Source organism: Penicillium robsamsonii (assembly GCF_028829455.1).
Source record: "Penicillium robsamsonii strain IBT 29466 chromosome Unknown utg000005l_segment0_segment0, whole genome shotgun sequence".
NCBI lineage: Eukaryota > Fungi > Ascomycota > Eurotiomycetes > Eurotiales > Aspergillaceae > Penicillium > Penicillium robsamsonii.
The window spans coordinates 278,348-293,748 of NW_026643223.1; the positions used below are offsets into that span (position 1 = coordinate 278,348).

The window sequence follows — 15,401 nt, forward strand, 5'->3', positions numbered from 1 at the left end:
AGGTCCATGGCAATAGCCCTGTGGTTTCCCCTTAAAAAAACACTCCTGGAATTAACCACATCTTTCTCAATGGCCGATAGAGATACAGTCAATTTTGTCTCTTCAGAACGTCCAGACCTGTCTAGCAAAAACCAAGTCGAAAGGCTTTGCACTGCAACAGCGAAGATGCTCTGACGAAGATTCTCGAAGGCACAATCATCTTACCCATGTCTATAATGGACTAACCGGTAATTGCAAATGGCCAAATCACTCGTTTTTATTTGATCGGATCAAGACAAGCTCTTATCTGACTATTCACATCACTGAAATTCATGCTGCGTTTGGGGTACCAGACGATCTATATTTGGTCATTGGTTCTGCATTCTCCTTCCCATCTCCCTAAACCCCAATTTCGTATAGAATCTCACATTCCCGAACATCTTCACATGAACCATGTCACACTGGGCAGCCTACGTCCTCGAGCTCAATCTATGCTAACCATAGCCTTAGCATTATGGGAAATATATGAACTTCCAGAACTTCCAAGACTTAAAAATTCATTGGCATGTACAAGATAGGAATATTCCCAAGTCGCTCGGCCGAGATATCGAATGGCGACATGCAAATTGCAAACAAATACCCCAATACCCCAATGTACTCCGCAATGGCGTGGGTAGTGGAGTGAATGGTGTTCGCGATAACCCCCTCGGCACGTCATCGCGGACCGCGATGGTGTTAGCTACATCAAATCAATCCCGAGAACATCACACTATGGCCTATCCGACTCTCTAAATCAGATTCAAGAGGATTGCAATTTGCAGGTGGCGTGTGAAATGTTGCACATGGCGTGCAGGCGCGGGGTGTCAAATCGTCTACAAGAATGCCGGTATATCCAACTCGGGCGACAGCGGTGCTACATATCTATGCTGTGCTTGTTTAAAGACTTATACAAAACAAAAATTCCATCATGACTCTTGTGCAATCGCCCGTGGCCCATCCCTTGTCGAATATCGGACCTTCCTCAGAATCGATTAAGGGTCCTTCAGACTTGAATGGACCAACCACTGTAACGGTGGAGAGTGATGTCAACGGATTATCAGACAAGATTGAGAATCTCCGATTTGAACTAGAGGAACACCCGGTTGATGTGGTGCGACCCATCAAGGTTGGTATTATCGGCGCGGGTCTTGCAGGGATTACCGCGGGCGTGTTGCTCCCTGCGAAACTGCCGGGACTTGATCTTCGAATCTATGATAAGAACGCCGATGTGGTATGTAATTGTCAATTGATGCGTTGTTTCGCAGCTAACCCACATTCTTTAGGGAGGCACATGGTACATTCTCCATTCTGCTGTCTTGATGGGAATTGCTAACTCGGATCAAACAGGTTCGAGAATACATATCCCGGCGTTCGATGCGATATTCCTGCACATGTATACCAATCCAGTATCTCACCCAATACCCAATGGACGGAAGAATTTGCCCAGGGAGATGAGATTAGACAATATTGGCAGGGAGTTGCACGGAAGCACAATGTGTACCAGTACCTTCGCGCCGGACAAAGAGTGCAAAAGGCCGAATGGCAGCCCGAGAAGGGGAAATGGAATGTCACCGTTGAACATGTGGATGGCTCGAAGGTGAGAAATGGTTGATGTATCCTCGAGGTTCTATGCTCACATGTAACAGATCTATGAAGAAGAGCTGGACGTGGTAATCAACGCCATCGGTCATTTCAATGCCTGGAAGCTACCCGACTATGAAGGAATCAACGATTACAAGGGAAATCTGTTCCATTCGTCTAACTGGGATCCAAGCATCGATCTGAAAGGCAAGCGAATTGCTCTCATCGGAAATGGCGCTTCCGGCTTGCAGGTCCTACCGTCCATTCAACCATTTGCTAGCCACGTTGATCATTACGCTCGGAATCCAACTTGGATCGCAGATTCATTCAGCAGCGGAAGCGTGGGAGTCCGTCGACTGGAGGCAAACTTGTTCTCCGAGTCACAGCTAGAGACATGGAAAGATCCCAAAGCGTATCTGGAATACCGAAGGGAGGTCGAAAAGGGATATTTCCAGCGCTTCGGGGCAATCTTCAAAGACACACCCGAAAACAACGAACTGCGTGAGAAATGGACGGCCCTAATGCTGCAACGTATTGCAGGAAAGCCAGAATTAGCAGAAAAGATCATCCCAGACTTCCCCCAGCGTGCCGTCGCCCAACGCCAGGACCAGGATATCTAGAGGCCCTAGCCAAGGAAAATGTCGACTACATCCAAACACGCATCAAGCGATTCACCGAGAAAGGCATTGTGACCGAGGATGGGGTGGAGCGAGAAGTGGACATCACGATCTGCGCAACAGGAGCCAACGTCGATCACGCACCCCCATTCTCCATCATCGCCGACGGAGTCGACCTCAAGAAAGCCTGGAAACACGACGGCAAATTCGGCTTCCCATATTCATACCTTGGTTTTGCAACACCAGGGTTCCCAAACCTCCTCTGGCTCGGTGGACCATACTCGTCAGGACACAGCGGGACAGTGCCGAACAACATCGAGAACCAGGTGACATATATCGCAAAAGTGCTGCGCAAGATCCGCACGCAGGGAATCAAGTCCATCGTCCCGGCCAAGCAAGCGACCGATGACTTTGTCGAGTACTGCGACCAGTTCTACCCGCGCACTGTCTGGTCGGCGAACTGTAGCTCGTGGTATAACGGTGGCAAGCCGGGGTCTCGTATTCATGGCCTCTTCCCCGGTAGTGCATCGCATTCGAATTATATTCGCCGGGATCCGCGCTGGGAGGATTGGGAATATACCTATGTCAATCAAAGTGGGAATCGGTTTGCTTACTTTGGGAATGGGTGGACTTCGAAAGAGCTGACTCCTAATGCGGAACTGACGCCTCATCTGAGATTGCCAGAGGAGATTGATTTGAAGTCTCACATGGAGGGATGGTGGGATGTTTGAGTAGAGTGGAAGTTAGACGTACCGGATAATTTCTAGTACTCGAGACCATCCCTCTTCCATTATAGTGCTGGATGAAAAATATGAATTAATTCAGAAGATATATGGACTCAATACATCCGTATATAACTTGTTCGTTCACCCAAGGCGCCAGTGCTTAGCCAAAGTAAGCATCCGGTCCGAACTCGCGAAGCACCAATAATTCAGTCGTCGTCTTAAGTTTTCAAACAAAGCAGTTTCAGCTAGCGATCCATCGGGTGCATTCGACGGGGCTGACATCCCCTGAAGTTCTAGGCACTGCTTGCCAGCAGATTCCACAATTTATCCCTTTGGTGGCTATACACTGCCAGCCCGAGAAACTAATTGCATCATAAAAAAAATATGATTCGACAATGAGAAGGGGATGAGAAGTTTTCGATTTGTTTACAAATATGCTACATGCTAATTCGACTCCTCCAATGAATACGGAGGCACTTCCTGGCCCTCTTTCCAGAAGTACTTCGCGCCAGGGTGCGCATCAGGGAGCCTGGACTGACCCTGCTTCCCATACATGTTCTCCCGGAAAGTTCCACCCTTGACAGCATAATCCGACCAGAACAGACCACGGCGCTGCAACTCCGGCAATAGCAAACGAATAACATCGTCAAAGGTATCAGGAAGACTAGCATAACTGAGATTGAACCCGTCAACATCGCCAACGCTCACCCATCGCTCCAGCTCATCCGCCACCGTCTTCACACTTCCAATAATCTTAACGCCATTACCACCGAGCACCAAATACTCAGCAATGGTCTTCTTATCCCACTTTTGACCCTCGGTGCCGGGCACCGTACTAGCCCAGTGGTTTACCATACTGCGAACAGCAGGAAGCTCCACGAAACGGAAGTCCTGATCATCAGAGTAGGTAGACAGATCGTATCCAGTCCAACCACCGAACAGAGCAAGTGCGCCCTCCCGATCGCCGTACGTCTTTAGCTCCTCGAACTTGGCATTCGCTTCCTCGTCCGTCTCGGCAACGATCACCAACGCACCCGCCACAACCTTGATATCCCGAGGATTGCGTCCAATATCCGCAGCCTGCTGGCGGATACTATCGACGGACGGACGAACAAGCTCTGGTTTCTGTGCATGCAAGAACACAGCCTCGGCATGCTTCGCCGCAAATGCCTTACCCGCTGTCGACGTACCAGCTTGCAAGATAAACGGCGTACGCTGGGGACTCGGCTCACAGAGATGGGGACCGGGAACCTGGAAGTACTTCCCCTTGTGATTGATTTCACGGACAGCAGTGGGATCCGCATATGCCTGTGTCTTGCTCTCTGAGCCCTGCTTCCAAGTCACGGCATCGTCTCTCCAAGACGCCTCCCACAGCTTGTAGGTGACGTCGAGGTACTCGTCGGCGATGCGGTAGCGCTCATCATGCTCGACCTGTGTATCGAGGCCGAAGTTTCGAGCGGCAGAGTCGAGGTATGAGGTGACGATGTTCCAGCCGATACGACCATTGCTGAGGTGGTCGACTGTTGAGAAGCGTCTTGCTAGGGCGTAGGGGGAGTCATATGTTGTTGAAGCTGTTACGCCGAAGCCAATTGATTCGGTAGCTGCAGCCATGGCAGGAATGCTGTAGAGGGGGTCGTTGATTGGGAATTGTGCGCCGGCAGGAATTGTCGGGGAGAGGTTTGAGGGACCTCTGTATACATCGTAGCCACCTAGGACGTCTGCGAAGAAGATGGCGTGGAATTTGGCATCTTCGAGCTTCTTGGCTAGGGCGATCCAGTGCTTGATATTCTTGTAGTCTGCGCCTTGGTCTGTGGGATGGCGGAAGAGACCTGGGTTCAGGTGACTCGGCGATTGCATTGCAAAGGCATTGATGATGAGTTGTTTCTTTTCGGAAGACATGGTGATGGTGTGTGTGTAAGGGGAGAAGATTGAATTGCGAGTGTACAGTAGCTCTAGAGGGGTAGACTATATTTATTGACCCTGCATGTGTCAATATCTATTGACCCCGCGGTGCATTGCCGTGAGACGTGCAAAAAGACGTGCGGTTGGAGGCCGATGGCGTCAGCATGTAACTGTGGGGGACATAAATGATTATTGGGGTTTAGGGGATTTTGATATTGATCGATTGTACAACGTTTATCTTTTCTCGTACGAGTGAAGTATGGCGACATTCCAGGGTCATGTTGCGGATGGTGATCCCCCCATACTTTTCTATCCTTTCTATCCTTTCTATCCTTTCTATAATATATACTCCCTCTTTCTAGGGGGTTATATTCATATATTTGTACTTACCATTGATCATGATCATAATAATGGACAAATGTTGTCCACTTGATTACTTCAAATGTTATCCTTTCGACTTGATGCTGTGATATATATTTAGAGATCGGTTTGACATGATTATTACCCGATTTGGTCAATCTTTGCAAGGCATAAAATATTAGGATTTTTAGTTAGTGTGTCCATGTATTAAAATAAAAATATGAAAAAGGATATAAATGGTCATATTCCATCCAATAACTAGTAGAGTAAAAGATAACACAAAAACAAAAAAAAGATGTGCATCATCCGTGAATCGAACACGGGCCTCGTCGATGGCAACGACGAATTCTACCACTAGACCAATGATGCTAGTTGATGTAAGATTGTTGACTGTTATGTTATAAACCACATTCTTCTTAAAATTGACAATACACTTTACTCCAGGGCGCACCTCACTCCACTATGTTGTAAGCCAAGCCTCTGGCACTGCCCTACCTTCCAGGCACTGCCTCCCGCTCGGGCCAAAGTACGGAATACGAAGGCCAAAGATCATCCACTATTGGTTTTTAGACTTGAAAATGTTTCTCACGTTTTCGCTTTCGTTTTTTGCAAGGCTTCCCAAGGGTTAGGTCTGACAGCTCATGTGATGGAATATAATGTCTTTCAATGGCATCGCCACCGTGGAATCTGCCCTTGCGCCCCGGAACTTTTAGAGGACATCTGGAAACCCTCTCACGTGCACATGTAATGCATCTATGACGATGCCCAGACAAGCCCGATCGGGATGTGCAATGTACATACGCGAGATTCTGGGAATGGAAGGATTAGTTTACATGGACCACATAGTACAAGTTTCACACACTTGAAATCATCGAACCGTTTCGGCAAGTTGGTGCAAACAGTCAAGCGGCTATGCGGCAACCCCATATGAACCCGGCGCCCGAAGACTCAGCCTTGAGGGAGGCTTAGAACGATTCAACCAATCATATTAAATCCGGTCAGAATTAAAGAGTGTCATGAATGGTTCCACTGCGGAGAAAAAGTACAACGTGGAAGGTCTGTTTACTTTTTTATATATAACCTTAGGATTTCCCCCCTTCATCCCTTCATCATCTTACCTTGAACACCCTTGATCCATATCATCACTTATAATATTTCAACCATGTCTGTCAACGGCGCAAGCACCAGCAAGGCTCCTGCCGTCGATCGTGGTGTACATCAACCTCTGGTCGATGTCCAGCCATTCCGCATGAGCGATCTGCAGCCTAAATACGCCCACCGTATCAACCATGATGATGATAACCCCGATGCCCATGGCTGGTACGCCGGTCTAAGTGAGTCACGTCTTCATACGCGTTGTGACTCTGATCCTAACCTCGTTTAGTCCACAGTTTGGGTGAATGTATTGGATTCTTCGGAGCTATCCCCTGCTGCTTCTGCTGCCCCAACCCCTTCAAGCCCGTCGACCAAGGTGCAGTCGGTTTGATCTCGCGATTTGGACGGTTAGTGATTTCCCTCTCAGCCATCGAATATCACCCACTGACAATGATTATTTTAGCTTCGAGCGATCGGTCGATCCTGGTCTGGTCAAGATCAACCCGCTCAGCGAACACATCACCACGGTCGATGTCAAGATTCAAATCGTCGAAGTGCCCCGTCAGATCTGTATGACCAAGGACAACGTCACCCTCAATCTGACCTCTGTCATCTACTACCAAGTGGTCTCTCCCCACAAGACCGCTTTCGGTATCTCGAACGTGAGACAAGCCCTGGTCGAGCGCACCCAGACCACCCTGCGCCATGTGATCGGCGCGCGTGTGCTGCAAGACGTGATCGAGCGCCGCGAGGAGATCGCCCAGTCGACCTCGGAGATCATCGAGGAAGTAGCCGCCGGGTGGGGAGTGAAGGTTGAGTCGATGTTGATCAAGGACATAATCTTCAGCGAAGATCTCCAAGACTCGCTCTCGATGGCAGCGCAGTCGAAGCGTATCGGTGAAAGCAAGGTCATTGCTGCACGCGCCGAGGTCGAGTCCGCCAAGTTGATGCGCCAGGCTGCCGATATCCTGTCCTCCGCTCCGGCTATGCAGATCCGCTACCTGGAAGCAATGCAGGCCATGGCCAAATCCGCCAACAGCAAGGTTATCTTTATGCCGGGAGTGAATGGCCAGAACGTGCACACGCAGCTTAATTCTGCCGAAAGCTTCGGTGAAGGCCCTAGCAAGTACGGCGCTACCTCTCAGGTCGATACTGGGCTCCAGCAGGCCGTGAACGCCCGCGTTGTCGAAGATATCTAGATGTGATCTTGATGTGTTGCGTCTTCCTCCCTTTATCTTAATGGGTCAATTGCTTGCATGAAGATATGACCCTGTCTCCCTTTAGTTTGTGATTTACCTTGCTCTTTCCGGAAAGTGGATACCCTGAAGCTGTTTCAACATTTCATTCGTCTGCGTTCCCGGATTTTATTGTTTCTGTATTATGGCTGGACGTGATTGGATCTATGACGATACCCACCTTCGTTTGCTGCTACTATTGCGGCTGTTTTAATGTCTTGACTGCTTTCGACCTACTTAGTGTAATGAAATGGAATCTTCGTTCTATAATTTTGCTTTTCTATCACGCCAAGTACTCCGTATACCCGGGGGAATCAACGATGATGATCCTTCGTATAGAAACAAGACTCATCAACTGATGTGGAGAACACTCACCTGTCAACCACTTAAATGACTTATGACAGAAGCGTTCAGTGCGGTCTGAAACATTTTAAATTAGTCAAATCCACCTAGGAAGCTAAATGTTCCCAGAATTCTTTTTGAAAATATTGAAAGCCATATACATAGTTTCGTGTGCTACATACTCCAGATTCTCATACCTTACTATATATTATATACGTTGTATGTTGTACTCTGTACCATAACTACATATATCTTGTGATGGTTTTTCGTGGCCTGATTTGTGTAGACGGCGTTCCTGATGAGCCTTACTTGTAGCCAAGACATGGTATCTTGGTACTAAATGGGTAAAAGGTGGCGCGAGGACGCTAGTGTGTTAGTGGACATCGTGATGTTCCATAGCTGATTTTGGGTATTTTCCGGGGGAATTTTCCAATGTCCACTTTGATTACTTAGGAAATTCATTGATGATTGTCATTATTTTATATAATTTAGGCCGTTCACGCTGAGTGAAAGCTAAGAAATAGCGAAATGAATGGCACTTTGGCTAGGTCTGAGCGAGGAGCTAGCTCGTGAGGAAAATCATAGAGCCAGCACTAGAGAACCCTGTGCCGAGGGGAGCTAAGATGAGTTTGGAATTTGCGCTGCAGAGTATACCCAACGATCAAAATAAACCCCCTTTCAACTTGGGGGCGAAATCTTGATCTCGAGTTTTCCACCGCTATACACTTTACCATTCTGCAACATCTTATAGCGCTACCTAGCAGATACAACTTCAAAATGACGTCTACTATACCGACATTGGTCGTAAGGCAGGCCGAATCGACAGGGACCATCACGGCGCCCATGTCAAGTATCTTCACGGCCCCCGCCTCATGCTCGAGCTCGTGGACATATGAACCAGAGGCTGCAAACCTGGTCCCAAATGGCCTCCTAATACAAAACGCCGCCGACAATGATAATGCCGATCCTGCGTGTTTCCCTTCCGGGTACACCCAGTATGGAAGAGTTCGGGCATCTGTCGTCTATAGTCCAGGTTATTGTCCACATGGATACACCTCGGCCGATTTAGTGATTCACAAACCGGCGACCACTGCCGTATGCTGTCCCTCGTAAGTGGAAAAGACGCAGATCATGGTTTCCGGCATAGATATTGACTTTGAGGCTCTAGTGACTTCACCTACTACCAAGAAAAAAGGGACCTGCAAACAACATTCGCCGGATGTCTAAGCGAATTCCCTAGTTCATCATCTACCATCGTCACGGTTCGTCAGGTCGATGAGGAAAGCACACAGGTCTCTGGTCCGATGACGATGTGGGCGCAAGCAATCCAAGTCGAGTTGCAAGCATCAGACAAAAGCCTATTTGTCTCGGCCACCACGACCACGACCGACACCAAGACCAGAGCATCATCATCCGATGAACCATCCGAAACGGCAACCTCATCAACCCCATCATCAACACAGACGGGCCTCACAGTCCCAGCTGTCCCAGATATCCCAGAACCAGCAGCCCCAAGCCCCGCAGCCCCAGGCACAGGAACAGAGTCAAGCGGACTATCGACCGGAGCAAAAATCGGCGTCGGCGTCGGCGTCGGCGCAGCAGGCCTAATTGTACTCGTCGCTCTATTATTCTGGTTCTTCCGCCGACGCCAGCAAAAAGGACAAAACGCTATACCAGACACGACATCTTCAGACGGCAGCCACCCCGAAGTCAGCGAGCTTGGCGGAAGCATCCAAGCCGACCCGAACATAGTATACCAACGCCCAGGACACGGAACACCAAGTGAGCTCGGTGGGAACTCGCAGGCAGGAGCGTCTAGTATTGTGGCAAACACGAGGACGACTGGTCCCTCTGAACTCCATGCGACAGATGCCGGCCCAAAGTTCGTACATGAACTTGGTGCTTAATTTTTTCTTTTGTTTTCTTTCTTATGCAAATTCAGAATTATACCCCTTCCTCACTCGACTCTCGGCCTCTGCAAAACCTGGTCAGTATGAGTCTTTGGAATTGAGGCTTGAATGATATTTTTGCAAATAGGTACATGTTATTTCCATTGGAGGACTTGGATTTGGAATCGATGAGCGGCGATATGAAGTCTTGGCTTGGGCTTGTTGAGTCTTATACCAGTATACATGATCTCCCGTGGCATGATGGGGCTTACTTGGGGATACAAGGCCTCCATCGGATGTAACTATAGCTCAATTGTATAGATAATACATTTTAATCACTCTCTCCAGCTTTTATTATTGCTTCCTTTCTGTAGCCTTTGGCTTTCCCTCAATTTGCCTCTGGGACTTCATGCCCGGGGTAGGTATATTGGTATCTGTTGAAAAGGAGCCGAGATGCATTATATTATGCCTTAGGTCGTCGAATCCAGTGCCAAAAGCACAGCAAGCAGCCCGAAATCAATTAGGGCTGCATATTTTGGACTGGCTTGGATATGCAGGCTACCATAAAACACTAGAGGCTGTGCTTAGCCTGTTAAGTAGTTAGCTCAGAATCAATTAGGACTGCATACTCTAAACTGGCCTAGATATGCCGGCCATGATGAAATGCAATCTCCATGATCCATAAACCCCCTGATTTACCAGTGTCTCATATCCAACTTGTCACATGTCATTCTCTCTGGTTCCATAGTTTCAATATCAGAGATCTTGCACTATCCTCTCCGGCTCCTACCCTTTACTATCTATCAATATTCATGATGTTATTTACTACGAGCAAAGAACAATGAAGCCAACCTATCAGCCAGGCTCTTTTTTTCTCATCCTAATTCCAAACCTCAGCATCCCCATTTTCACCTCGCTAGCAGTTTCACTTTGCTACTACCACGATGGAACCCTCTCGTCAAATCCTATATATCAACCATGCATTTCCATCAAAGACACGATGGACTGGTGCCCAGGATATTAGGGGTGAGCTACCAAGTGATCCAGTGGGACGAATAGTAAATCAAAATAGTCAACAAAGAAGTAAGATAGGTAGAAGTAATTAACTATTGATTTCTTTTGTTTACGTTGTATAGATCTCAGATCAAAAGCAGCCAGGAACTATACCTAAAGTAGTATACACTATACTTATAAAGAAAACATAAGGCGGTGGGGCGTGGAGATATCGACCCTCTCCGCGGAGGCCAGCTCTCTCTTCAAGTCTGAACTGACCTCAAGACGAATTGGCAAGGCTCATAAATTTGACCTTCACATAAAATGGAATCACAAACATATAGCTCGTCAGCTCGAGCCGACGTCAAACCTGCATCCCCTAACTTCACCGACCCGAACTTCGACCCAGCCGACTTCCTCAATGACACTCTATCGCCGCTGACTGTGGCATCGGCACAACCCAATGCCTCTCGGTCGCCAGGCTCTGTGCCCCTGGCAGAGCTGTCTACGCAGGTCCAGTCCCTCCTCTCCCAAATCAGCGCCCAAAACATCCGTCTCTCGAGTACATTATCCCAACTCACGGACGAAATCCTCCGAAGCGGTGGACGACTAGCCTACGAAGTCGAAGTCCTACGAGGCGAGACAATCGGACTATCAGAGACCCTAACCGAAGTCCTACGCGACGACATATCAAAGTTCGTCCCGGAACCCTCACCAGAAGACGGGCACAAGACCGAAGCAGGAGAGGATGCGCCAAAGGAAGACGAATCAGCAACAAACCCAGACGAAAAGAACACACCCGCCCCGACAGACCCAGAATATATAACGAACCTCCGCACACTATGCCAAGTGCGCTCACGGCTCGAAGACGTCGTGCAGACCTTTGGCGACGCAATGAGCTGGCCGCTGCCCCCATCCGAGCTCTCATTCTCATCATCCTTCATTTCCGTCTCAGGACCAGACCTCGGCCCGGAAGGCCAAGACCGCGAAGAAAAAGGCCAAGAAATGATGAAGAAGCTACGCACAGAAGTGACGGAGCTACTCGACAGCGAGGGTGGAGGATACGCCGGACTGGACGCCGCCAACCGCCGTGTTGAAGCTCTACGGACGCTGGCGACTGTATGGAATACATCTGCCGAGGAAAAAGCTCGTAATCGGTTCGTGGATAGCCTGGCGAATATTGTTGAAGATCGACGGCGCACCTTGGACCAGCAGGATCAGAACCGAGGACAATCGAAGTCCAGGTTTGAGTCTCGGCGGGATAGCGACAGTGGGGCACCGGCCGGTGGACTGTTCCGGAATTTGCAGCGTCTGAGAGAGGAAATTTACTTGGAATGAGACAATGTTATGGTTCTGAGATGTTGAGCTGGTTCTCTACATGGCGACTTGGACCTGTATAGTATTTTGCAGATTTTACACAGAACAATCTATCTACTGCAAACTGCTACTTTATTTTACTGTTCTCGGAGAGCACAGTGAAGGATTTGAGGGAACATATTCCATACATATAGCGTATGTGTTACATAGTTATGTAGTGATATAAGAGACTGTAAGAAACATATCTACATAGTCTCAAGCTTGCCAAATGAATAAATACATATATTTATATGATCTAGTCTACTATAACATAAAATACAATTAAACCTGAGACAAACTTAGATGTAACATCCAAGGGGCCCATGAGGTGACGCACCGGAAACGTTGCGCCGATCCTCTGCCCGCCCCAAGACGATTGCGTATTTCCCGTTTGGTGTCTTTTGGATCCTTTTGGTCCGAAAATCATACAATGTTCCATATCGCTTTACTTAGTTTCTGATTCGACTCTATTTTTGCATGATGGCGTCGGAGGACGCGTTACACTTTCAAGATGCCAAATCTCCCGCGCTGTGGCACGTCCGTCGGTCACGGACAAACCGGATTAAGACAGCTGGCTTGTCAGTGATCGCATTGTTCTTCTTATTTTGTATGCTACAGTATTCTTCAACAGTAAGAATTTCTCCACCGACACTTGAGATCAAAGAAGCTAACAATCCATCTAGCGAATCGAACCGGACTTTTGGACCAAGTTTCCCTCGCGCCATCCTTTCCCTGGGCGTCCAGAAGATGCCCAGGTCATTCTCCCTCCGCGCACTGATATCAATGTCAACGATACCCTCCCACACGATCTGGACAAGCCAAATCCGCGCCTGCATGTCCTAGTCCCAGCCTCGCATGGCTCGCGCGGAGTCTGCCGAACAATCACGTCAGCCATGATTCTTGGATACCCGCCGCCCACATTAGTCGGTTACGGGGATGATTCTCCAGGAGCGACCGAGGCCGAGCGCATGGTGGACCGGATCACCCGAGCGCGCAACTACCTCCGAGACAGCAAGACCGTGCATGATCGCGACTTTGTGCTGATGGTCGATGGCGCAGACAGCTTCTTCCAATTGCCACCGAAGGTCCTAGTGGAGCGGTTCCAGTCTATAATAAAGGCGAACAACCGAAAGCTGCAGAAGAAGTTCGGGTTCGCACAAGTAGAGGGCCAAGAGGCTGGGGCTGCGCCTGAGATGGTACAGAAATACACCCAGCGCGTTCTTTTTGGTGCGAGTAAGCTGTGCTTCCCCGGGTTGCTAAACGACCCCGGTTGCGCATCTGTCCCCGAATCATCTCTACCTCCGGATGTATATGGCTGGAAGACTGATGTCTATCCGGATGGATCTCTGAACAGACCCCGGTGGCTGAACCCTGGAGCGGTAATTGGTCAGGCTGCAGATCTGCGCCTGATCTACGATGAGGTCTTGCGGCAAGTTGAGCTGCGCTCGAACAAGTCTGCAGATTACCAGGCCCTGACACAGATTTACGGACGACAGGAGGTCATCAGAGAACTGGAGCGGCGACGAACAGCCAATGACTTCAAAGAGCTGCTCTACCGGATGGTGGGCATCTCAGATGCAGCAAACATCAGCGGAATGAGTCTCCGGCTGGAGACAGGTCACCGCTACGAATTCGGCATTGGTGTCGACTTCGAATCACAACTTTTCTTCAACCAGATCGTGTCCCGCAAGGATGTCGAGTGGGTCAAGTACGGCAACGTCACCAAAATGTCCGCGCTGCAGATGCAACACGGCGTCCCGCGTGAACACCGCCTCCTCCTACCACAGGATATTGCCACTCTCCCTAACCCATTCGTCCAATCCCGCTTCGCAAAAGAATCAACCCAGAGACCGGTGTGGAATGCCACGCTGGACAAGCTTCCGAACCCGCGAGAGCGCACCTGGCACAACATCTCGCTAATGACCAATGTCCACTCTGCCTCGGTGCCGGTACTCGCCCATCTCAACGGCGACCCCAAGCTCCGCAACACCTGGTGGGAGAATATGTGGTTTTTCCCATGGGGACGCGCCCTACTGCGCAAATATGTCCGTGACTCGCACGGGTTCGACGCGGCACAGTCGTCACTGCTGGGCGGACAGGACTGGTTGGAGGTGCGCGGAGGTCGAGGTGGGATCTGGACCGATCACGAGAACTGGATCACTCTCTCTGAAGTCTGCAATGGTCAAGAAAGAGATCTCTTTGATGATGACCTCGGCCTCTGGGGTAAAGAAACTTATGACCCAGATGATCCGGTTTATAACCAATACGGAAGTCTGATTGCTGGCAAGGAAGAGAAACCCGCCAACAACGAGGAGAAATTCGACAAATTCGACATCTTCGACTAAAGCTGGACTTTGAGTTACTATGTTTCCCTCATTTCTCACTGCATCATTCTCAATGGGTGGTTGTCGGGTCGTCGAGGCGTCCTGTCCAGCCCATCGTCAGACCAAACCGCATGCCCTACGCTATACTGCGTCGAGTTCCAAGCTCTCAAGCTCTGGACCCTATCCCAGTCTTGAAGTATGGCCGGCCTGATTGACTAAGCTACTATGATGGCGTGGTCAGATTCACAGAAGAAATCAGATTTATTCTTATGTCGACACTCGGGATTCTCGACTATCATCAGGAATAGCTGTACATCATCGTGTATGATCCCACAATAGATGGAGCCTTGGAAGAGGCCCTCTGGTGAGGTGTATATAGAAAGCAACAGAATGAACAAGATGGAAGTAATCCTTCTTTGACTATCCATTCCACCTTCAATACAAGCACGTAGGTTCTTTCTAGTGGATCATTGTGTAGCACTCTAGAACTGTACCTCCACACTCTTGATCCCGAAGACTAGCGTGGTCCTCCCCAAAGAGAGAATTCCATCTTACAGTATACTACACAGTGGCATGGATGGCCTCACTGTACGGAGTAGTGGATTACATGGAAGGAGCCTATCTTGCTGATAGATGTTACCTAGGCTCTTGACGATCTGCCTAGAACCATGAGTTTTAATCCACTCTGTCTAGCATAACTTCATGAATACGATCTATATAAATAAGACCAAGAGTCCGAGTTTAAGTGCGTCTCAAGTATTGGCCAGGACGCGGCCAACAGCGCCTTTGCAAAGCACTAGGGATTGTGGATTACCGAGACACACATTCTTGAGATACAGAGCTATGGTCTCAACACTATACGGGTACCTGTGTTTGAGTTGGATCCATCTTGCATTGCAACACTTGGAGTTTCCTTCGCTCAGACGAGATTTTCTCTCTCCCTCCCTCTCTCCCCTCTCTCTTC

General features: G+C 49.0%; 6 protein-coding genes across 6 annotated transcripts; 5 read left to right on the forward strand and 1 right to left on the reverse strand.

Annotated features, from left to right (window-relative positions):
• Nucleotides 1–946: 946 nt before the first annotated feature.
• N7447_008127 (flavin-containing monooxygenase) lies at nucleotides 947–2,947 on the forward strand (the record flags this gene model as incomplete). The annotated part of the gene is made up of 5 exons (XM_057232389.1): nucleotides 947–1,249; nucleotides 1,302–1,312; nucleotides 1,366–1,615; nucleotides 1,665–2,130; nucleotides 2,184–2,947. 5 exons carry the CDS (start codon nucleotides 947–949, stop codon nucleotides 2,945–2,947), a joined length of 1,794 nt encoding a protein of 597 aa, XP_057081931.1.
• A 438-nt stretch (nucleotides 2,948–3,385) lies between these two features.
• Nucleotides 3,386–4,840, reverse strand: N7447_008128 (LLM class flavin-dependent oxidoreductase; the record flags this gene model as incomplete). The annotated part of the gene is made up of 1 exon (XM_057232390.1): nucleotides 3,386–4,840. One exon carries the CDS (start codon nucleotides 4,838–4,840, stop codon nucleotides 3,386–3,388), a length of 1,455 nt encoding a protein of 484 aa, XP_057081932.1.
• Nucleotides 4,841–6,365: 1,525 nt separating this feature from the next.
• N7447_008129 (slipin family protein) lies at nucleotides 6,366–7,497 on the forward strand (the record flags this gene model as incomplete). The annotated part of the gene is made up of 3 exons (XM_057232391.1): nucleotides 6,366–6,537; nucleotides 6,588–6,705; nucleotides 6,762–7,497. 3 exons carry the CDS (start codon nucleotides 6,366–6,368, stop codon nucleotides 7,495–7,497), a joined length of 1,026 nt encoding a protein of 341 aa, XP_057081933.1.
• A 1,155-nt stretch (nucleotides 7,498–8,652) lies between these two features.
• Nucleotides 8,653–9,782, forward strand: N7447_008130 (uncharacterized protein; the record flags this gene model as incomplete). The annotated part of the gene is made up of 2 exons (XM_057232392.1): nucleotides 8,653–8,984; nucleotides 9,044–9,782. 2 exons carry the CDS (start codon nucleotides 8,653–8,655, stop codon nucleotides 9,780–9,782), a joined length of 1,071 nt encoding a protein of 356 aa, XP_057081934.1.
• Nucleotides 9,783–11,081: 1,299 nt separating this feature from the next.
• Nucleotides 11,082–12,095, forward strand: N7447_008131 (uncharacterized protein; the record flags this gene model as incomplete). Its single annotated transcript, XM_057232393.1, has 1 exon — nucleotides 11,082–12,095. One exon carries the CDS (start codon nucleotides 11,082–11,084, stop codon nucleotides 12,093–12,095), a length of 1,014 nt encoding a protein of 337 aa, XP_057081935.1.
• A 495-nt stretch (nucleotides 12,096–12,590) lies between these two features.
• On the forward strand, nucleotides 12,591–14,458 carry N7447_008132 (glycosyltransferase domain-containing protein; the record flags this gene model as incomplete). Its single annotated transcript, XM_057232394.1, has 2 exons — nucleotides 12,591–12,743; nucleotides 12,797–14,458. 2 exons carry the CDS (start codon nucleotides 12,591–12,593, stop codon nucleotides 14,456–14,458), a joined length of 1,815 nt encoding a protein of 604 aa, XP_057081936.1.
• Nucleotides 14,459–15,401: the final 943 nt, after the last annotated feature.